This window comes from Bactrocera latifrons, unplaced genomic scaffold, assembly GCF_001853355.1.
Source record: "Bactrocera latifrons isolate USDA-ARS-PBARC rearing strain unplaced genomic scaffold, ASM185335v1 scaffold_181, whole genome shotgun sequence".
Lineage (NCBI taxonomy): Eukaryota > Metazoa > Arthropoda > Insecta > Diptera > Tephritidae > Bactrocera > Bactrocera latifrons.
In genome coordinates this window covers 102,413-126,703 of record NW_017535308.1, presented here as the reverse complement: position 1 = coordinate 126,703, position 24,291 = coordinate 102,413, and the positions used below count along the sequence as shown (strand labels likewise).

Genomic DNA, 24,291 nt, shown 5'->3' with positions numbered 1-24,291 from the left:
ATATCTTACTCTTTTAGTTTTAGGACTTACAAACAACCGTTATGTGAACAAAACTATAATACTCTCTTTAGCAACTTTGTTGCGAGAGTATAAAAAACGTGGGTGTAAGCCAGAAATGTGAGTAAGAGAAGTCAACTCCATTGTCAGATACCCAAGATTCCATTTGCGGCTGCTACATAGGTAAAAGGCGCATTTAGTGTACCTAGAAATAGTTAAATTATATGCTGGCATTTGTGCGATCATGGGCCGTTATTGCTTTAAACACAAGTTGAACGAAGACTTTGATTCACTTAGGGAAATTTTAATTGGTCTTCGACAAAATGGTGGAACATTTTATAGTCGGACGAATCGAAGTATAGCGGAAAAGGATCGCGTCAATATGTAAGACGACCGCCCAGTACCGAATACCAGCCGAAATATACAACAAAAACGGTAAAACATAGTGGTGCGAGTATCATGGTTTGGGCTGGCTTTTCTTGACAAGGTGTAGGACCCATTTATTAGATCAAGGAAGGCATGACTGATGACCCATATGTTGAAATACTCTAGAAATTCCGCTTGTTTGGACGGTTCAGCAGGACAACGATCCCAAGCACACAAGTAAAGTGGCTAAAAGGTGGCTTAAGGAAACGAATTACAAAGTAATGGAATGGCCGCCACAAGGAGGCAGTAGCCCAATGTAAGTTGACATCGATGACGCAATTATAAGATGCTGTGAAGAACGCAGGCGTCTATTTCCACCGAAAGATGCCAAAAAGTTGTTGACTCCAAGCCAAGACGCTGTGCTGCAAAATTAAAAAATAAATTTCACGCAACTAAATTCTAATTTCATTAAAAGACAACATCCAATTAGTAAAGACAAAAAATTTTACTACATTTTGTCGAAATTTCGGGTTTAATTTTTTACACTACTAAGTTTTTGACCGTCGAAAGTCCTCATAATTTTTTTCATAAATTTATAATTCATTGAAACCAGTTAAACAATGAGTTTTTTTTTGTGATTTGTTTTACTTAATGTTAAGGCTTTTATGTTAAGAAATATTTTTTTTTATAAAAGCGATATCTTATAGTTTTTTAATACTTCCTCTTCTATGTACGTTGGCACACTAACAATTTGACCGCAGCTACATACATACATATGTATATTTGAGTTAACTAAGCTGATTTTAGCACCAATACCCGGGATATGAAGAAAAATATAATATTGAGGCTAAGTGATTTTACAGCCTATAATATAGTTTAATGAGATACCAAGCATGATTATAATTCTTTTAACCCTTCCGTCAAATAACGCATGTCGAATTCTTTCGCAACATTCCTTAATATAAAGTTTTGAACGTACCTGAAGGCTTTTTCTATATTTTATCTACAAATTTCTTTTGTTAACTGATGCTAGAACCACCCAAAAAATCAATTTCAGTTTTATCTGACCAAAATTTATTTCGCCATTTAGTTACGGAGAAGCGGTATGTTTTTTTTTTTTGTTGTGTTTATTTTTTAGCAACGGTACTTTTCATAAATTTTTTTGTACCAATCGTACTAAGATCTTCATTATTAACTCACTAACAGCAATGAATTAAGCTGTTTCTTCTGGTAAACATAGAAGCATTAATTTTGTAGTAGTGTTTCATATTTGGCTCTCTGGCATAATATTTATTCCTATAATTTAAGGTACTTGGCTTCACTTGTTTTCTCATTTCTCACCTTGGCTCTGTAGAATGCTTCCCTTTACCCACCCAAGAAAAATCCAATGATTAAATTAATAATAACTAATTTGTATTGCTGTCAGATTATGGAACCCTACTTACTTTTCTACTTTTATGAATATTCTTTTTTGATTAAAAATTATTTTAGAAAGGAAATGTAACTCTAATTTTTTAAAGCCGTCATATTAACACTCCTATTATTTGTGGGCGGTACTATGTACATACGTATGAATATCTGTCTTCTTTAAGAACGTAAATATTTACAGCTGTGTTCATTGAAATAGCAGTGCAGATGACCTGTATGTTCTAGATGGACAAATTCTACTATAAAGACCAATATGAGATAAAAAATGTTTTAGAAGTGATAAATTATTATTTTTACATGACCTAAAATGAATAATAAAAAATTTAAGCGCTAATTTGTACTGTTCAGTGAAATAGCAGTGTTAACGAAAAATAATAAAATAAAAATCAACATAGCTCATTAATTTACTTGATGATGCTAAATAATATTTCAGTATTGCTCTAATACTTTGTTGTGTATCCTTTATTGGCAATTACAGCCTCGCACCTCAACCAAGTCCTGACAACGCTTAAGAGGAATCTGTGCCCATTCCCCTTGAACAAACTGCCAAAGCTGCTTTGAAACCAAGTTTTCTCCTAAGTCTTCTATGGGAATGAAATCCGGGCATTGAAATCCCCTATGGCATCAAATCGATTTTTTCTTGGCTACGCCAATTTTCTGGCGAGTTTTGGATCGTTATCCTGCTTGAATGTCCATTTTAAGGGCATATTCCACCTGGCATATGGCAGCATAACGTTCCTTAATAGCTCCGCTTTTATTTTCCTAGAGGATGCAAAAGGATTATTTTTGTTGAAGCATATTATGTGTCGGTTCTCTAAATTTGTAGTTTTGCGTAGGGCACCCCGTTTTTCGGGCTTCAATTCATACTTTAGGGCATTGTATATCATCTTGGCAGAATATTTTAAACGACTTTGTATTTCTTTGTATGTTTTCCTCTCCTCTCTAAGCTCAATATCCTTGGAGCAGTGAGGTCCTGTACCCACTAAAATTTAAATTTTTTCTTTGCTATACTCTTTGGTCATTTAAATTACAATAATAAACTAAATTTTACTCACTATTCACAAATTTAAAATTTTTATCGGCACTTTTCGTTGAGAAAAAATAAAAACTGCTATTTCCGTGAACAACCAAAAAGTGGTGGATTTTTGCAAAAATTAAAAAAAAAAAGCACTAAACACATTAAATATAACGGGGTTTTCACTTTTTTCTGTTCTCTGTATTCCATTTTACAAAAACCATGTGCAAGCGATCAACTAACAAAAATTAATATGCAAAAAATCCGCTATATATTATATTTTCACTTCTCTTGCACTGCTATTTCAATGAACGTAAATAGATTTTAAAAATAATAAACAGGCTTGTTCGATGGGCATGCAATCGTTTGTAAGAAACGAAAAGGGGGCACGAAGCCAAGCAAGACTGTTGTTTACGAAAACAGTTCAAACCTGAAAGAGGGGTGTGTCATTTCCATGTTTTTTTCCTTTTTATTGCGTTGTGAGAAAAGTTAACATGCATATGTACAAATGTACGCATACATCTGGTACACAAATATGTAGGCATATCCACTTTGTTTTTAATTATACAAATGTACACATATTGTATATATAGTACAGTTTTTTATATTCATTCTGTGGCCTTGTCTCGGCCTTTGAGCATAATATTGTGTGTACTGGTTTTTTTCTTATCTGGATATTTGTATGCTCGGTAAAATCATTAATCTGTTTGTAGGCACCAACTGTTTATTATTGCGTTTGCTGCGTAAATTCTTGTTTTATTGCTGAGTGCTTACACACACCCAAGACGAGCCCTTTTAATACATACATACATACATATGTTCATGCTGAATTGGTTTTTTATCGAAAGTACCGGTTCACACACAGACTCTTTTGCAGTTGTAATAGCGTTCGGTTTAAAATGAATACTTACTATATGTTAGGAAATATTAATTTTGTTTTAAGTTTTTCCTGTGCGTGATCAATTTGTGGAAAATTATTTTATTATTATTATTATATATTTTTTTTTAATTTACACATGTTTAATTTCGACTAAATTGTATTTTCTATTATTACAACATTTTTCCCAATACTCGCAATCAACACTTTGTAAAACGAAACGTTACTTGTTTTATCGCACTGTATTTTTCGCATGTATTTAATATGCCAATATTTTTGTGATTCCTAATATAATCCCTATGTATTAGAAAACGGAGAATAGGGATAAAGTGACAATTATTTCATCAAAAGAAACATATTTCAAATAACACTGATGATTAAACTCACTTTTTTAAAGACATAGTGACCACTTCACAAAATAGAGCACACAATTTACGGTTTATTTCAGCAATAGCGAGACAAATACAAATATTACTCTATAGTTGATACTCCCTAACGAAATTTCTTGGATAGGTAGAGCAGTATTTGACCCTTGCTATATAGTAAAAAAATTGATTTTGAAATATGTATGTTTAGTTGAGTGACTCTTTTGTAGTTTGTGTGAGATATGACAGTACATGAATTAACGTTACGGTAAAAACTTAAAATGCCAAAAATACTTATTGAATTTCGGGGGGTCAAAATATTTGGTAAGTAAAGCTTATTCAATTTCTATCCGTATAGACATCCTTCAGCCAAATAAATGGTAACAGAACATGGGGTCGGAAAAGTTACAATATATTTTCTTAAAACTTTAAACCGTACCGAGTAAAACTCTAAAATATGGACTCTTCAGAAGTTACACCTATCAAGCATTTTTTTGAAGTAACTAGGAACTAGTTGTTATTAAACGAAGGCGTTTTATTACAACTAATTTCTTCGAGCCAATACATGGCGAATATTTGACAAAAAATGTTTTGTAGTGTGTAGTTATGCTGACCACGGCAAGAACATTTTTTTTTTGAGATTTGATAGATGAGGTACCAAATACATGCATATGTATATTAAACAAATATAGTAAAATTACCATTTTTTTCGAACTTCTGAAACCTGAAAGGGTTCTATGTAAGTAATAAGTAAAATTATACTAGCAAATATTAAATTTTGGTTAGATTACCAATGCATCTTTAAAATCAAGTTTTACGGAGCTCCTGCGATGCCTAAATTAAGAGATTTGGTCTCGCAATTTAAAAATAATATACATACATACAACATATGTATGTATGTATGTATGTACCTATTCAAGTGAATGGATTTGTATCACTATTAAATAAAAATTATATGACTCACTCTATATACATACATACATACATTCATATGCATAACGAGCCGTAAACCTCCACATTGTTTGCGCATCATATAAGGTTTCAATTCAATTAAAATAATACTGATAATTTCAAATCTATTTGCTGATGCCGCGAACGTAATAGTTTTTACCCCCAAGCAACTTTGTATTCACATTTATTTTATACATATTAGGTAGTCGAAAAAGTCTTTTCGTATTTGGTCAATAGATGTCGGTGCAGTTGTATAAGTATCTCCAGTGCTACCAATCACATTGAGCATTCCATATAGTGTTGAAAAGGTGAAATTTTGGGCTTCATTTATTAAAAAAACAAAAAAAAACGGGAATGTTGAAAAATAGTTATAACTGTTTTTTCATAATAAAGGGAAGAATTTACAGTGGCAGTGACAGTTTTTTTTCAGGTGACGATATGTACATTCTTTGTACTGTGAGCGTCAAAAATAAGTAATCACCAATTTTACCAAAGATTAAGTTTTTATTACAAAGCAATCTATAACAAAACAACAATAAGTGTTTCCAAATTAATGCAAGGATTATATTTAAAGAATTTGTAAAAATAACAAACAAAAACTAAAAGTAATCTCGTTTTCTCTTCATAAAGTTATTAGTAACAGCACACATTGTCTTTTTAATACTTTTTTCGGAAACGCTCTATAAATTCTTTAGAAACAGTTGCTAGTCAAGCGAACGATTGTTTTCAAAAATATTTTCGCATAGCGCTATTATTTTTCTGAGGTAAAGTCCCTAAAACATCAAATTTTGCAATCGTTAAGTAAACAACCACTGAAAGAGCGAAAAATTATATTAGATTTGCATAAGAAAAGTAAATCCGGACGTGAAATTGAAAAAATAGTTGAAAGGCACTATTATTAGTAAATGTGGTAAACATGTAAACATCATCTATTGAAAATTTGTCTCGCTCTAATTTTATGATATAAGCCTTGCATTTTGTTACAATATTTCTTGTTGTTTTGTTATTACTGCATTGTAATAACAACTTCAACGTTGCAAGAATTTGTGTTTACTTCTGTATGACGCTCACAGTACATACATATACTGAGTGAAATATGTAGGTACATATGTACTTATGTATAGAAATACATACGTAAGTATATTAAAAAGAATAGAACGTCCTTATCACAGAAGGAAATTACATTAATAGGAAAATGTGAATAATGTGTGAATGTTCATACGGCAACCCGCTTACACATTATTATATATATACTCATAGTCTATATGTACATGTGAAGATAAGCATTCATATAGAAGTACGCATATCATTTTAAACTGAATAATATTTATTATACAAAAAAATTTAATAAAAACAATTGTTGACGTCAATTCAAACCTTCCGATCTATTTTTAAGGTTCTCCCGTTTTTGACATAAAGCAATGTACATACATTATATCAGGACAAATTTTTGAATTGATCAATCAAACATAGCAAAGCGACAAAGTTACCATCATATCTCTTTGAAAAGCTTTGCTTAATGATTATGTAATTGTGTTTTAATGAAAACGCCAATTCCAAATTAATAGATTTTCTCAAGACTTGCTACTGACCTCAAAAATTTCGAAATTGCATTCTGACACAGTAACGCATATAGTTAAAATTGTTCTGCCATTTTGATACTTTCTTTTAAGTAAAAATGAACGAAATCGTTCTGAAATTTTGGTAACAGTTATGATCGGATCGCAGCTAAACTTAACTTTAATGCAATTTTTTTTCAATATTATTTATACTTGTGTAACCTAACTCTGATTGAACACGATAGATTGATTTCAGAAAAAACAGTATTAAAAAGACTGATCGTTCTCTAATTTTGAGCTATTTACAATTTACCACTAAACTTGCTTGTATCGACAAAAAGGAAATTTCTCTAAACTTGTGATAAGAACAAATTTTGTAAACATTAAATCTGACAAATAAAATGTAGTCCCAGCAATTCTAAAACGCGTGAAATGGAATAAAATCGTGTAAACAATAATAAACATAATTAGGAGTATACTAATAATCATTATAGCTAATATTACTCACAAATGAAAAATGAACTTTACTTTAATACCTACCCAGTTTAGAATCCCTATCTTCATACAAACATACATATTATATAAATGTGCATAAATAACGTATTTGGCAGTAAAATAATAAAAAGCACAAAGAAAATTAAGTATTAAACGAACAAAGAACAATAATGGGACATTAGATTTATTATTGCCTTTATTGTACTATGTGTATACATTTAATATAAGATTGTACATATGTATGTACGTGTATTGTTATAATTGATATTTTCAATGCATGAATTTCACACGCATTTATCTACATACATATACAGTTATGGACAAAGCAATAGGATTCAGATTTTGTAAAAACCAATAAAAAGCAAGTATTAAGAGCAAGTTATTCAAAAGGAATTAGCTCATCTTAGGCTTTCATTAGACTTAAACATAGGATTAAAATCACAACCAATTTTTTAACCAATAAATTATAATATCCCCTATTAACAATTATGTCCATGCAGAGTTTAGACAAATGAAAAATATACTTAATTTTAGCAACTCTTTTGCAAAATCGGGTGCCATACATATAGGCAAACTTTTTCTAAATTGTTTTTTAGTTTTAATTAGACTTACACGATCCTTTTCTACTTTGAAAGCATTTTTGTTTACTATTTAAGTCTGTTGATTGCGGAACCTAATCCATTAGCCAGATTGAGGAGGTTTGAAAAAAAAAAATATATATATGTATATAATAAAGTCTGCGTTCACCAGGCACACCATAAAGAAAATTAAATCCAATATTTTGTTGGATAACAATTTTAAAACCTCACTCAATCGATTTGGCATCAACTTATCTATTTCCTCAGCTGGATCCGGGGCCATTGCACCTGCATTACACTTCGAAAAGCCTCCTTACTTGTTATTGTATGCTGACGATTTTTTTGTAAGATCCCATACATGTCCAATAGGATCGGGGTCAAATATAAAATGTTTAGGAAAATTGTACAAGAGCAAAAGTTTTACTAATTCAGCAGTATGCTTCGAATCGTTATGTTGTAGGTTAAAGATTCCTCATTGTCAATTCAATAAATTCAAGCTGACCCGCCACCTTCGCGTTCACCAGTAAGTTAGGTGTTGTAAGTATTAGTCCAATTTTTCTGAAACTTTCGCCATTTTTTCACAATCTAATAATTGTTTTTCTTACCGACAAACTAATTTCATTTGGTTTCCACTTTTTAAACATAATATTAATAAGTAAGGAAGGGCTAAGTTTGGGTGCAACCGAACATTTTATACTCTTGCAACTTACAAGAATCAAAGCCAGGAAAATACTTTAAGGTGTAAAACCAATCATATTGAGTAAAGTCATCCGGATGTTCGAAGATCCTGATATTAGTTACATAAGGGCAAGGCCAAGTTTTCACTCAAATTTATCTACTTTAGGCACAAAGACACACTGTTATGAATAAAAAACGTTATCTTATTTTCATTGGGCTAAGTCATATATTGGGCGATATATGCGGTGCAAAGTCACCCCGATGTTCGAAAATCTTTATGTAATATTAAGTATATGGGGGCTAAGGAAAGTATTCGACATTTTCGATCAAAAGTCAAATATGGGTATCTGAGTTGTTGTTGTTGTTGTAACGGCAGAATTCTGCGTTGACAGTCCTTGGCCGGATAAAAATCCGGGCCCGTTCCGGTTTTCGTAGACCCGACTGTCGTGGGAACGGATGGGTATCTGAGTCTAAATGTTCGGTATTGTAATTGCTTCTTGATTTGTGTACTGAAAACTGAACGAATCAAGTGGATTTTAAAATTACGTTATATGGGGAATAGGCGAGGTTGTTGTCCAGTTAAGGTAAAAAACCCGAATTTCCGTATAAATGGGGTATGTGGGGAGCTTCTCCAGAGGAGAAATATCCAAAAATAATAAAAAAATTACTTATGTTTATTAAAATTTTCACGATTAAAAGTTCAAAAATTTCTCTATCTACAATTAAATTTATTTACGTTTTTTACTCTGTACATTTAAATATACACTCTAACCATTGAAATGAGTTCAAATTTTAATTTTATTTTGTAATATTTCACCTAAATTTATTAATTTAAAAATCACTTAGCACACTCGGCGTTGCAAAGGTTAGATTGCTTACTACTACTATTTCCACAACAACAGTTCAAAATAAAAATACATTTTAAAATTGCTTTTAGAAAAATGAAAAATTACCAAATTGTTTAAAAATAATAATAATTAATATAAATATGATAAATTTAAGATGCTATACTAAAATTTATTGTTTATAAAACTTACCCAAGGGCAAATCGCAAAGTAAACAACATGCTGAAAGTGCTCCTGCCGATGCTCCTCCAATTTTCTCCAACAACAGATGTGGTGCATATTTTTTAAAACATACTGCCACACCTACATGATAAATGCCTAAAAATCCACATCCAGCAAATGATAAATTCATTTTTGCTTATCTCACGTTGATAATGTTATCGATGATTCAATATATTTAAACTATTCATAAACCTAAAGTCTCCTCACTGGGAGAGGTAGGTTAGACTTTTTTAAATAGCTAATTTCAATTACTTTAATTTCCTTTAATTAAATACACCATCTACTGATTAAATTTACTGCACTTCCGTCTAATACACAAATTGCTTCAAAGCGTTTTGTCTCTTGCGTTTATACTAGCGTCGCACTTTCACAAGTTTTCTCCACGTTTTTCAATTGCATATATTATACCAAGGCATATTTCAAGAACATTCAACAATATTAAATAAATTATTCGTTGTTTTGCTGAATTATTTTTTTCCGACCACTCGAAAATTTGATCTAATATTCTCAAAAAAAAGGGCACGAATGTTCTCTTCATTTCAGCTGCCAATATTTATATCATTCGCTTTGCGCTTACCTAATCTGACATTCCGGTATGCTGGCAACACCTCGTTCTCTGGTAAGTATTTCCTACCTTTTCTAACGGGACAACTCGCCAGACAATTTAAAATTGCTAAAGATTTATATTGCTAGCAATTTTGACAATGGCCGAAGGCTGCAGGTACGGAAAAGATTCCGTTTATTACAAAAAAAAATGTATTTTTAATTTTTTTTTCCACGAATTTGCACTATTCGCGTCAAAATAAGCCGATTAAAAATATGTTTAATGATGGTAAGTTATCAAAAAATTTTTCTATTTAAAGAATCCAAGATCTTTTTTTGAATCATTAATATGTGTATTTATTTCTTTTCATATTTGAAAAATGAGGTTATCTTCACTAAATGTACAAGGACAAGTAGTTTGAGCAAACAATTTTTACAACTAATTATTAAATTTCTAAATATAAATATTCTTGGAACTAGTTTTTATATCAATATACGAGTTTATATCTTGGGCAATTGAAGCTCCTTTTACGGTTTTCAAATGAACTACCTTTTCGTTGAAATTTTGAACTTCGGTATTGTCGAAATATACTGAATCCTTCAAAAAGTCGTTGACACTTTAGTTTATGGAATTATGTGTAGTAAAAGGATTGACAAAATTACAATTTCAATTAACTTTTTTTTTTGTCAGTAAAAAGTAAAAATAAAAACATAGCATCATTAAACAAGGTTTCGCTAGATTTGACAGAAATTTGAAAAAAATAATAATTTTAAAAGAATGGTCGTGTAGGAAGGTAAAGTGGTTGTTTCAACTCTGGGCCATAGGAGGCCCATTATATACCACCGGGATTGAAGCCATTTGTATACATATATTCAGATATAGCAAGCATTGAAAACGATAGATTTACTTTGTAAAAAATTTGCTCCATAATCCATAATTTTGTAAAAAAAAATTAAATTGAAAATCTATAATTTTGTGAAGAAATTTTTTTTTTAAACGTCGTCTTTACAAGTTACATTATAGTGATAGCTCGCTCGCAGTTATTTCCGAAGGGCCGCCTCATGGAGGAGGCTACCACCGGATTCCCCCCAGCCAAAAAAAAAGAAAAGCTCAATGAAAAAACTTAAACAACCCGAATATTTTTCCTACTCTAACCTAAATTACGAAAAAAACTCTATAATAATAAAAACATTGACTCTCAAAAATTTCTAACCATCAAAAGTACAAATAGTACATGCTCTTAGTATTTAGCGGCTTTTCACTATTTGTACTTTTGATGGTTAGAAATTTTTGAGACAAAAGTGCTAAACGGTAGATATCGTTAGTGAGAATAATAGAAAACTAACAAAATTTACACATGATGGAAATTTACTCGTTATACCTTGAACAGGATATAATAAGTTTGTCACGAAGTTTGTAACACCCAGAAGGAAGCGTCGGAGACCCTACAAAGTATATATATAAATGATCAGTATGTCGAGCTGAGTCGATTTAGCCATGTCCGCCTGTCTGTCTGTAAGAACTAGTCCCTCAGTTTTCAAGATATCGTTTTGAAATTTTGCAGACGTCATTTTCTCTTCAAGAAGCTGCTCACTTGTCTGAGCGGCCGATATCGGACCAATATAATAAAAGAGCTGCCATACAAACTGAATGATCGGAATCAAATGCTTGTATGGAAAACTTTTACATTTGACAAGATATATTCACGAAATTTGGTATATATTATTTTCTAAGGCACCAATGTAATCTCCAAAAAAAATATTCAGAACGGATTACTAAAGCATATAGCTTCCTTACAAACTGAACACGTAGTTACTAACAGAAATGCGCCTGTGGAGGGTTTTTAGCTTCGGTGCAGCCGAAGTTAACGTTTTTCTTGTTGTAGTTAACAACATCAAAAAAAAAACCGCAGACATTTTAATAAAAACAAAAAATCTGTAAAATATATGCGAAATTACTTGTGAATATCATACAAAACTTAATACGGTGAAAGTTGTGATTTCTTGTCCAGCATTAAAATAACAACTGGCCTTACGGATCTAAGTGTAATCGAAGTTACTAAAATTAAAAAAAAAAAAACAAATAACGGATATGTAAATACTCCTTTGCATATTCTATCATTTGACTTATACCAGCTCCATAAAGACCTAAAGTTGGTTTCGAAACTAATCAAATCAAACCTTTTATTCCTAAACCCATGCAATGCAAAATATGACGTTATCGATCATACAAAAAACAGGTGTACCAACACTCCTGTTTGTGTCACATGTGCGTTACCACTCAGAGGTAATAAAGTGCACTCAAATTAAATACATTAACTGTAATTCTCAGCATAAATCAACAAATAAAAAATGCCCAACTTATCTTAAAAAGCAGGAAAGCCTTAAATATTCTACAATAAACCAAACATCAATTAAAGATGCAATACTTCTTCTTCTTAATTCGCGTAGACAGCGCTTGCGCGATTATAGCCGAGTTAACAACAGCGCGCCAGTCGTTTCTTCTTTACGCTACGTGGCGTCAATTGGATATTCCAAGCGTAGCCAGGTCCTTCTCCACCTGGTCCTTCCAAAGGAGTGGAGGTCTTCCTCTTCCTCTGCTTCCCCCGGCGAGTAAAGCGTCGAATACTTTCAGAGCTGAAGTGTTTTCGTTCCGGACAACATGACATAGCCAGTGTAGCCGCTGGCTTGTAATTCGCTGAACTATGTCAATGTCGTCGTATATCTCGTACAGCTCATCGTTCCATCGAATGCGATATTCGCCGTGGCTAACGCGAAAATCTTTCGCAGAACTCGCAACGTCGACTCATCCGTTGTTGACATCGTCCAAGCCTCTGCACCATATAGCAGGACGGGAATTATGAGTGACTTATAGAATTTGTTTTTGTTTGTCGAGAGAGGACTTTGCTTCTCAATTGCCTACTCAGTCCGAAGTAGCATCTGTTGGCAAGAGTTATCCTGCGTTAGATTTCCAGACTGACCTTGTTGGTGGTGTTTACGTTGGTTCCAAGATACACGAAATCATCTACGAAGTCAACATCAATCGTGTCCTTAATTTCAAAGTTTGCTAGTAGTCTTGAAAAAGAAATTACTCTGTTTGAACTGGAAAATAATCTTAAAAATACTAAAGAGAATTTTTCTGGCCCGGACAGAATCACCTATGCAATGATTAAAAATGTACCTCTGGTACTGAAAAGTCTTTTAATTAATTTATATAATTTAATCGTCAAAACTGGTGTGTTTCTCATTCTTGGAAAAAATCAAACGTCAATTGTATTCCAAAAAATATGAATGAGAAAGATGACTACAAAAATTACCGTCCTATCTCGCTTTTATCATGCTTAAGCAAACTGTTGGAAAAAATAATATCAAAACGTATACAATTTTTTTTATTTCAAAACAATCTGATAAGTAGAAAACTGCTTTTAAACCCAAGTCAGGCACGGTAGAGGCGATAATTACCTAGATCACTCTCTAGCTAGTAATTTATCAACTCGAAATCACTGCTCTGTTATAAGTGTTGATTTTACAAAAGCCTCTGATCGTATATGTATCCACTCTATACGCAGTCAACTTGATCAGTGGAAAGTTGGTCCAAAAATCTACAACTATACAATAGACTTTTTTTTTATCAAATAGAATCTTTTGAAAAAATAAATACTTAATGGGAAACGTTAAAAACATATCCCACTATTTATACGCAGAGACCTTTATTTTGTTTTGAAGGTTAATGATGTAAACAATTACATTAATGATTTGGAAAAGTTTTCTACTTTATTTACAAATTGGTCATTAACATCGGGGGCATCTGTTAATTTTGAAAAGTGTAAGCACCTACATACATATACGCAAGAAGCGGAACTGTAATCTCTCAGATTAAATATTTCAAAATCATACAATAGAAAGTGTGCGTAATCTTAAAATCCTAGGAATAACCTTCGATTAAAAACTAACTTGGAAATACCAAATTGAAGACCTATGTCAGACCTTTTAAAACGAATGAATCTACTCAAAATCATATGCAGCATGAAAAGTGGTGCAAATACAAAGTTTCTATTAAATATTATGTAAGCCTTGATATTGGGGAAAATCTACTATGGTCTTATTATATATGGCAAAACATCCAAACGCTGTCTGAAGAAGATCAAAAAATATTACCACATGGCAGCGCGCATTATTAGCCTCGCGTTTCAAACAACTCCAATTGCAAACATACTCTATGAACTGAAGCTCCCTACTATTGAAGATTGCATTTTTAAATTAACTGAGAATAAAATATGTATATGTATAACTGCACACAAAACTCAGATAACATCCTGGACACAGACTATAAAGCTTTAGCTCACTCGAAAAGATACCTAAAAATTAAGTCTACAATCACGGAAATCTTCAAAATGGCTAAGAAGATGGATATAGATTTTTCGAAAGTTTACAAAGTATTCAGTCCTCCCAGTGGTTTTACCAAAAATAGCACGAACCCACTTGCTTTAAGGCAACTACATGCTGAAGAAGTGCAAAAATGGAAGCGAAAGAACTGGCTAATTTGGTACTGTTATGGTTCAAAGAAAGTTGAAAACACTTTTACTATTACAACATTATCAAAAAAGCTAATAAAAAATGGACTTTTGCCTAGCTACATGGCTATATTTACCTCGGAAATTACAGCAATTGAAGAAGCTGCAAAATTAAAACCCAAATGCTGTAACCTAATATTATGCACCGATAGTCTCTCATTAATAAACGCTTTAAAATCGGCAAATATTAGCGGCATTCTCACATTCTTATACGAAAAAAAAATATATAAAAATTGTATATAGTTTTGTATGACCAAGTTTAAGTCTCATCAAAACAAGTTGCTGGTGCTAAGTCTTAAAATTCGATTTGCTGCCATGTTGTTGAGATAACTGATGCATAGTTTTACAATGAGCATTAATTTCGTTTTCATAATTTGAGTCACGTTGTTTTTTAATAAAGTTTGCGAGGCACCTTTTAATATCATTTTCGGTGTAGTTGTTTATTAAAAAAGTATGATGAGTGTGTGCGTCTTTTGCTAATTGATCGGAATTTTCATTACCCGTTCTTCAGTCCATCTTCAATATAAAACATCAAATCATTCCGTTTTTATAATAAAAAAATATAAATTATTTTGAATGGCAGTTGCTCAATTTTGATGCAATGTAATTTTTACCGCTTTAATATTTAATAAAGCCTACTTTCGCCGCCATCACCGCTTCAATCCACCTGGGAAGACTCTTGACTACATCTTAACATTATTTTTTATTGATGTAGATCCATACTTCGTATATCTAGTAAATAATTCCGCCTTTGTTCTCGGTGAACTGGCATAATTCTGTGCCCTTTTTTAAGACAAACTACAGGTTCTCGATAGGATCAATCAAAATCGGGACTTTGAGGGGGCCATTCTAAAGTTTCAAAAAATTCAGGTGTTGGACTGAGATCGCGGCTGGTCATAGTTTTTGTTGACTCCTTCCCAACGTAATGAATTCCGACGGACCTGTAAAAATTAATCTGGCTTTCGTCTGTCCAAAATACGTTTGCTCACTGTTCTGGGGACCAGTTTTTGTTCGCTTTATCAAAATTTAGAAGTAGTTCTTAATGACGTTAAGTAAGAAAAAGTGTAATTAATTTTGAGCCTGGCTTTAAACCTTTGTTTTTTTTTAACTCGCGATGTACAGTCACGTAATCCTCTTTAGTTCTTCTTGAATCCCAGTACCAAATTTTACTGCTATAGAGGTCAACAGATGGTTGATAGTTCGTCTATCGTGGTTATTGAAAACGAATCGTCGACTAGATCGTTGTTTTGGTACTGATATTTCCAAAAATTCAGCTAAATTTGCAACTTTTCGATATAAGAGCCCTTCTTTCAACCATTGAAGCAGAGCTCTTTTAATAGGGTCAGTAATTTTCACGAAGTTAAACAGCTTTACAAAAAACAATCTTTCTAATTCTACTTACTTACTTACTTACCGCCTATAAAATGAAAAATACTTCTGAAAATGTTAGTTAATTGATAAATAGAGCTAATGGTATTTAAAATACTCGAAAATTGTTTATTTGGTCTTAATTATCCTAAACTCCAAGATCACCCAAACCCATTGGCTAATGCTTTGGTGCATTCCTGCGATTAAACACGCCTAAAAAGAAGAGATATGCCTGCGCAACGTATCACCAAAACATCTCAATGGAAATACATTGTGAAATGTGAAAGTTTTTCATACAAGCCCTTGATTCCGATCCTTCAGTTTGTATGGCAGCTATATGTTCTTGTGGTCCGATATCGCCGGTCCCACAAATGTGCAGCTTCTTGAAGAGCAAATGACGTTTGCAAATTTTTTCTTAATATGCAGGCAGACAAACAGACGGACATGGCTAAATCGACTCAGCTCAACATACCGATCATTTATATATGTATATACTTTATAGGGTCTCCGACGCTTCCTTCTGGGTGTTACAAACTTCGTGGCAATGCGTATAATAACGCTATTATAAAAAACTTGAATTACTCGTATATTCGAGGGATGTTCTGTTAGCAGAATTTTGATGTTCTTTACCACACCCTTCTCTAATGAAGAGGAATCCTCTGAGACTTCATTATCCACCATAAGGTCCTGTAAAAGTTTTGTTGTGCGAGACAGCAGAAATATAAGTATTTAGTAAACGATGCGTTCCAAACAAAATTACAATTTATAGAACAGATAACAAATTAATCGCGAACCGGTGACCGATCAAAATCAATTACTTGTATAGAAAACTTGTTTATCTTACAAGATATCTTCTAGTATTCGAAGGCAACGGTGAAATCTCCGAAGAAATTATCAATGTACACATTTACGAGGCTTTCTCGGCTTGTTAATATGCAATAAAGAAAGTTTTAGTTAAAAAAATCGCCTTGATTTTTATCTCTAGATAAATTGAAAATAATTATTCCTAACCGGCAAAATTAACAATAAAAATTGCGCATTTCACAGCTTCTGTTATTAATTATCTTCTTGAAAAATTGTGTATCGCCTTTACCGCTTTAAGATATTAATATTTCGATAAGCTTGAGTTTCTATAGTTTATCTCTCTATTTATTACTTATAAAATGTTTCTCATATTCAATTAAAAATTGCAGAAAATTTAACAGTGTTGGTGAACAGCTGGAAATGTTACGATGTGTTTGTGCAATCTGTTACCTTCGCCTTGCAGTGATCTTTCTACGTCGGCTATTTGGTTGAAGGTGTTGGAGATGGGATCGGAAGAGGTACAACGCTAATGGAAGGTGTTGATGGAGAAATACATACAGGTTCAGGTGACGAGACTGACATGGTAAAGGATGTTATTGTAAGGTAGAAGATGGTAAAGGAAAGGGTCGTAGGAAGTAACTAGCTTTTTGAGCTATTCACGATGATTAAACTGGCCTAAAATAGGCAAAACAAAACTTGGTAACGTTGAATACAGGGGATATACACACTCTCTTGCTTCAATTTAATTATATATCTTTGTTGTTGTGTTGACAAGAGAGCAGAAGCTATTGTCTAATGATCTTTTGATGTTTAAGAAAACGCTGTCTTGATGTCTGGTGTAATTTTCCTCTTGCTCCTTCTTTCAGCAATTTCTTTTCCTCTTGGCTGAACGGTCCCCTTCGATACCATTACCAGCCGGACTGTGTTTGCTTCTCCGCTTTGAACCTGCAATAAGCCCAATTCACATCATTGCCCCCTAAACGCCTGGATAGTGTGAAACACAGACGAAAAAGCGGGGCCGCCCTTAGGAGCATCAAAACGTCATTCCTAGATCAACGACATCGGACAATATGCCGCCCGGAATACGGACACAATAAACTTCAGACACGTACTGATCTCCATTCGCGGTGTATCCATCAACACCTTCACCGACTCCCTATCAGTGAATAGCGTATTTGAAGTCAAACCACCACCCAAAGCAGACGAAGAGTTACAGTTGTCCTGAGAATCTAGAGTGACCGTTGTGCAACTTCGCTCTGTATATTCTGAAGAAGGTTGAGTCAGACGTACCAAAGATTTGTGCCGAGTGCAATGAGCCCCCGAATGACTCTATCCACTTTGCATGCTCAATGAATCCCACTCATTTAACACTCCAGGACCTCGTTGAAATAGCACTCTGCCTGGTCCTATCGTTAGATGACTTCAATAAAACCATACTTGAATCTTACCAAACAAGCGGTGATTAGTTAACCGCTATAACAACAACATCTAAAAAAAAAAACAATATTTTCCTTGACGTCTACCATTTCACTTTATTTGTTTTGTATTTTATGCCATCTAGGTTAATAGTTATCATGTAGTATTTATAAATCAATTGGATCGAGTTTTATTTTACGGAATTCACATATTTTTTTTTATTATTTAGATTCAAAGTTTATAATAGTCAAATTGAAATCATATTGAACGAGTTGTAATTAATATATTTGAACAATTTTTACATAATTTAATAATTCTGATGTATACATGATTTTGGTAACATTATTTTTCTTATTTTTTGTTTTTTGAAAGGCTTTGAAGAAATATAACTCGCCCGTCTTCTATGGGCATAATTAATCTGTAGTTTTTATATAATGTGAATATTTCTTTAACAGTGGTCAATTCAATAATTGTAACACATTTATTGTTCACATTTTAATACATGTCAATTTTCCCGTTTGTGTGGTGGCACATACATTTGCCTCTCACCTCGAAAACGTTGTGTGCCCGCTCCACCGCGTTGATACGCACCCTGTTGGATTTGTTGAGATGAATGAGTTGGAGCTATTGCATTGGATTTTCCTGGAAGTGATTGCTGATAAGGCAAAGAACTGTTATAATTATTCACAGGGCAATGATTGCCATCAGTTATTGGCAGACAATCAGACTTTAAAACTTCTTCGTGGTTTCCATATCCAAGGTAAAATACTACACATGTTTTCTCGGACACCGCGGTTACTTCTGCTTCATAATACTGCAAAATATAAATTTAATAATAGTGCTTCGTTTTTATAAATATTAACGAAAAATGTATATATAAAGATTCATATTTTCTAAATAGTTGACGACGGTTTTATTAATATTGTTGTAGTCGTATGTAGTAATGAGCCCTATTATGGTTATTATGTATTCATTTACATTTTGGTTGAACTATTGGAAATTAAAACAAATTTTAATGAAATCTTCAAAAAAATTCAGTGGATGTGTTTTCAAACTCCAACTATTTTATTACGATTTTCAACTCTGTGTCGGTGGTGCTTAGTATCAGTTGTAATTGAACATATGTATATGGTAGTTTGTTTAAGAAAGTATTATTCCCAATATTACTTAACTTACCTATTGAGCTTGTGGAAAAAAAATCCCGGTAATGAATTGAAGAGGATATTGATGTGCCCTTAAATTAGTTGCATATAAACCTCACTTTGTGGATGCTATTAAAACTTTAAGATACAGTAGTGGTGTTAAGACACCATCCAGCAGAACACTAATGCTCAAATCTTTTTAATTTAGAGCTTTCACCTTGTCACAATACTGATGACTGCTGGGCGCTTGAATAATATGTAGGCTACTCCTTCAGCTTTGGAAATAGCATAGATTTTGAAATGTCGTCTAGAGGCGTTGTGTGCTTTTGACACGTCTAACGCTATTTGGATCGGTGATCGGGATCACCCATGGTGATTTTTAGTTTAGGTCACGAACTATTTTGGTGTTTATGACTGTGCTTCCTAAAGCAAAGATTTAACTGTAATTGTTTCAATTTCGACCCAGATAGATTTTTAACATTGACTCGGACCACCGTCTTGTTGCAGCCAAGATACGCTCCTTACGTACAGCTGCAACCGAAACCATTGGGTTTTGGAAAAGCCAAAAAAAAAAAAAAAAACGCTGGTATGATGAGGAGTGACGTGTCGCAGTGGAGAGAAAACAGACTGCCTACCTCGGTATGTTACAATCGACCACAACATGTGTGGGAGGGAATAGATACCGAGAGTTGAAGAGGGAAGCGAGACGGGTTCGTAAACAAAAACAGAGGCCGAAATGCGAGAATCGCAGAGATTGATATGCTGGCCGACAGGAGAATTGCTCGAAAATTCTACGAAAAGATCCTGCGATTAACGGAAGGTTTCAATACCGAAACATACCCTCGTAGAACCCCAGAGGTGCTCTGGTGACTAGTGCCCAGAAGATACTAAATTATGGAGGGAACACTTCGCCAGCCTGTTGAATGCCAGTGAAAGCAGAACACGAGCCGATGGTGAACCCGATACCGAAATCGATGACAAATTAAAGAAGTTCGAATTGCAATTACCTGTCTGAAGAACATCAAAGCGGCGGGTGTACTCTACCCAATCCACAAAAAGGGTGACCCCACAATCTGCGCAAACTACCGCATATAAGGTTCTATCCAGCATACAGTGTGAAAGATTAAAGCCCACCATCAACAAACTAATTGGACCTTCGATCAACAAACTGGATTCCACGCAGTACAAAGACCAAAGCAAATGAAGAGGAAGACCTTCACTTAGTTGGAAGGACCAAGAAGAATTCACATTATAATAGCTCTACTTGAATAATACCAAAAGAAAACGGATGATTCGGGTGAAATAAAGTGTAGAGTACTAATTGATTGCAGAAAACTTAACGAAATAACCATACTTAACATATCGCATACCAAGCATGGGCGAAATAATGTTAAACATGGAAAATGTCGGTATTTTACAACAAAGGCTTTCAACAAATGGACGCACAGTCGATACCCAAAACTGCATTCTATACCAAAAACAGTCATTACGAATACATTCGTACTTTGTGACCAAAAAGTACTAGAAATTGTAAACAAAACGCAAAATATTTAATAATATAACACACTTATCCCAACGATTTTGCCAGTACTCGAAACCCGTGAAGGTTCCACGGAGCAGAAATTTAAAGAAAAAAAAAAAAAATAAAGAAATTAAAAGTACAAAAAAAATTCGTGGTTTATCGATATTATTCATTTCGTTTTTCGCTTTAAATTCGGTCACAATCGTGGTTAGATGCGATGGTGCACTATTATTCATAAATCCATGAATCGTTCTTCTGCAATTCCGGCCGTTTTTGACGTATGCTCTCACTCAAACGCGTAACTCTTTCGAGTACGGATATATAGAACGCTTTATTGACTGTCTGTCCCACCGGAACAAATTCGTGATACACCAAACCACGAATATCGAAAAAATTACAATGGTCATCAACTTGATTTTAAGCGGCTTTGGCGTGGTTTGTTTTTGTTTTCAGTTGGTTTTTCCCTCCATGCTGATGATTGTTACCTCGTTTGCATGTAAACTCATAAATCCATGACTCATCGGAAGTAAAGAGACCTGTTACGGTACTCTTTCTGAAAAAAAAACCCAGCCTTATCGGAACGAGTCGAGCAAGAACGCGTTTTATACCCAAAATATCCACCAAAATCATTCGAAAGGACTCTCGAGAGATGTCCTGCTCTCTTGGCAACTCTCTAACACTTGTTTGACCATTTTTAAGTATCTTTCCTACACTCATTTAATAGTTTTATCAGTTAAGGAGGCCGAATGTCGTTCAGAACGAGGCTTGGTACCATCCGTAGGCTTGTGTTTTTGATAAAAACAGAATCACCGTAAGATTTTCCAACATTTACAACGCCTCTTCATACGAAATTTGAGACAAATTCTTTGTTCGATATTTTTATTCATTGACTGCTGTAAACAAACTGGTTGACAGATCGCGCTCATATTTGGCACAGTATTTAAGGACAGTTTTACCAACTTAGCAAAATCCATTTTTTTGGAATATCATTTACCCGGGCAATTTAATTTCAATTTCCGAGTACTGTTTTCACAATGTATGTCATTTGCTCTTAGAAACGTATTTCCACAATCCAACGATGCATGAGTAATTTTGTTTGACCATTGCTCCATAAACATTGTTTTGTGTATTTAGTTTTCATAATTGTGTTTTCCACATCTCACGCTGAACACTTAAATTAATTACACCTTTTTAAAAAATTGTCTGAAGCAAATTTAAAATGACAATTAGACAAATGAGAATTCCTGAAAAAGGAAGCTAATTTTCATAGTCACTCCTACAAGCGCACTTCCCGGAGACGGATCAAGCTGACCTAACTTCAGCATCGGTCATACGCAGGCCGGATCGCTCAGACTGGCAGATTGCAAGGAATTTGTTCACTGCAGACTCTGTCAAGTGGACGGCGTCTTCCCGGCCCTTTTGCAGCAAGGTATGGATATTCTCCTGCCACACCTGTTAGAGCTGATGAAGACAGCCTGGCGTTGTCGTATATCCCTGAGCCATGGCAAATTGCAAAAGCAATCTTCATCCCCAAAGTAAGGAGGAGAGACTATTCGCTAGCCAAATCATTCCGGTCTATAAGTCTCACATCCCTCATGCTGAAGGGGATGGAGAAAGTTATAGATAACCACATCAGATCGGAAGCGCTGAAGATCGCACCCCTACATGCCAGACAACACGCGGGTAGATCCACAAAGACTGCTTTGTACCAACTCACGTCTGAGCTGCAGGATTCGCTGGATAATGGCGAGGTTGCGATCTTCGCCTTCCTAGACATTGAGGATGCTTTGATAATGCGTTTCACACCAGCGTAACCACTCCGATATGCAGATGGATAGAAGTCCTTCTACGAACTAGGGTAGCGGATACACCGGTGGGAGAAAGCAAGATTCGCCTTGGCAGCACAAGGGGCTGCCCACAGGGTGAAGTTCTATCCCTATTCTCTGCTATGGAGCCTGGTGGTAGATGAACTCCTCGAGTTGCACACCAGCAGTGGAATTCGAGTACGCGGACGACATTGTCATAATGGCGAGAGGAAAATTTGAGAACACTTTCTGTGATATTGCTCAAAGGGGCTTAAACCTGGCGAAAGGATGGTGCAACACGGTAGGGCTAAATATCAACCCAGCAAAAACTACCGAGATCCCATTCACTAAGCGGAGATCTCTTCCGGGGCTGAGGTCACTAACAATCGGAGGCACAGAGGTGGAAATGTCGAATGAGATCAAATTCCTTGGCCTCACTTTAGACTCAACATTACGGTGGAGTAAGCATTTAGACTTAACGCTGTCCAAAGCAACTAGAGCACTTATGATATGCAGACGCCTGGCCGGCAGATCATGGGGATGCAAGCCAAGTATCATTAGATGGCTGTATACCATGATACTAAGGCCTATTGTCACCTACGGAGCGGTTGCCTGGGCCACCAAAGCAGCGCTTTCTTCGGTGCTTCGGAGACTGTCAAAGCTGCAAAGACTTGCCTGTGTCTGTGCTTCGGGTTCAATGCGCACATGCCCCATGGTAGCACTGGAAGTCATACTGGAGCTCATACCGTTGCATCAGGTGATAAAACGAGCAGCAAAACACACCATGCTGCTAATGGCAGCAGAAGACTGGGGAAGGGGAGGATAATGTCCTCTAGAAAGATGGCTAGCCCTCCTCCCAAAGAACGGCACCACGAAGAAAATAAACCTCAAAGAGAATTTCAAAGTTACTCTAGCCAGCAAGACAGAGCGGAGCGATTCCACGCTGGAAAGGCTGCTGGAAGACAGTACCATACCGTGGTATTGGGGCTGGTATTGCGGAACCGCGTACTAAGCTGTCCATATCAATGGGATGCTTACCAAATATCTTCCAGGCTGAAGTTTTTTCCATATGTTAGTGCGTTGAAGTCAACCTCAGCCGCAACAATCGCAACCAGCGCATAGCTATTCTCAGTGATAGTCAAGCGGCACTAAAAGCGATCTCATCATATGAGACCAAGTCGCTTTTAGTCGAGGAATGCATGGAAAGGCTAAACTGCCTGTCCTTGTGCAACCGGGTACGCCTAATTTGGGAGCCAGGACACAAGGGAATAGAAGGAAATAAGAAGGCCGACGAACTGGCCCGCGCTGCGGCAGCGTAGCAGATGATGGAATCATACATAGCGGTAGGATCCCACACTCTTAAGGAGCTGCTCCGCACGGAGGAGAGAATGGAGAGAACGGCACTGGCAGTAGGCAGCAAGTATGCGCCACGCCAAGCTGCTTCCAAGAGTTTACAATCTCTCCAGGTTCAAGGAACTATTTTTATTATATATAAATCACCTCCCCGTAAAAAATTCCGTCTCCTCGTCGCGACCTACACAGGGCACTGGAAGACCTTCACCAACATGGGCATAGTCTCCTCTCATACTAACTGTCAAATCTATTGCTATTCTTCTTCTTCTTGATTGGCGTAGTCACCGCTTACGCGATTATAGCCGAGTTAACAACAGCGCGCCAGTCGTTTCTCTTTTCGCTACGTGGCGCCAATTAGATATTCCAAGTGAAGCCAGGTCCTTCTCCA

At 35.0% G+C, this 24,291-nt stretch overlaps 2 protein-coding genes across 6 annotated transcripts in view; both read right to left on the bottom strand.

The window, feature by feature from the left end:
* LOC108967260 (patatin-like phospholipase domain-containing protein 3) overlaps positions 1 to 9,914 on the bottom strand; it is a 32,235-nt gene extending 22,321 nt beyond the window's left edge. For all 5 annotated transcript variants that reach the window (XM_018930557.1, XM_018930555.1, XM_018930559.1 and 2 more), the window contains exon 1: positions 9,347 to 9,914. In XM_018930557.1, the coding sequence (XP_018786102.1) occupies positions 9,347 to 9,506 (160 nt within the window). In that variant the 5' untranslated portion in view covers positions 9,507 to 9,914. The remainder of the gene's footprint in view (positions 1 to 9,346) is intronic.
* An 8,257-nt stretch (positions 9,915 to 18,171) lies between these two features.
* LOC108967265 (tudor domain-containing protein 3) overlaps positions 18,172 to 24,291 on the bottom strand; it is a 13,212-nt gene continuing 7,092 nt past the window's right edge. The window contains exon 5 of the mRNA XM_018930570.1: positions 18,172 to 18,895. Coding sequence (XP_018786115.1) covers positions 18,587 to 18,895 — 309 coding nt within the window. The 3' untranslated portion in view covers positions 18,172 to 18,586. The remainder of the gene's footprint in view (positions 18,896 to 24,291) is intronic.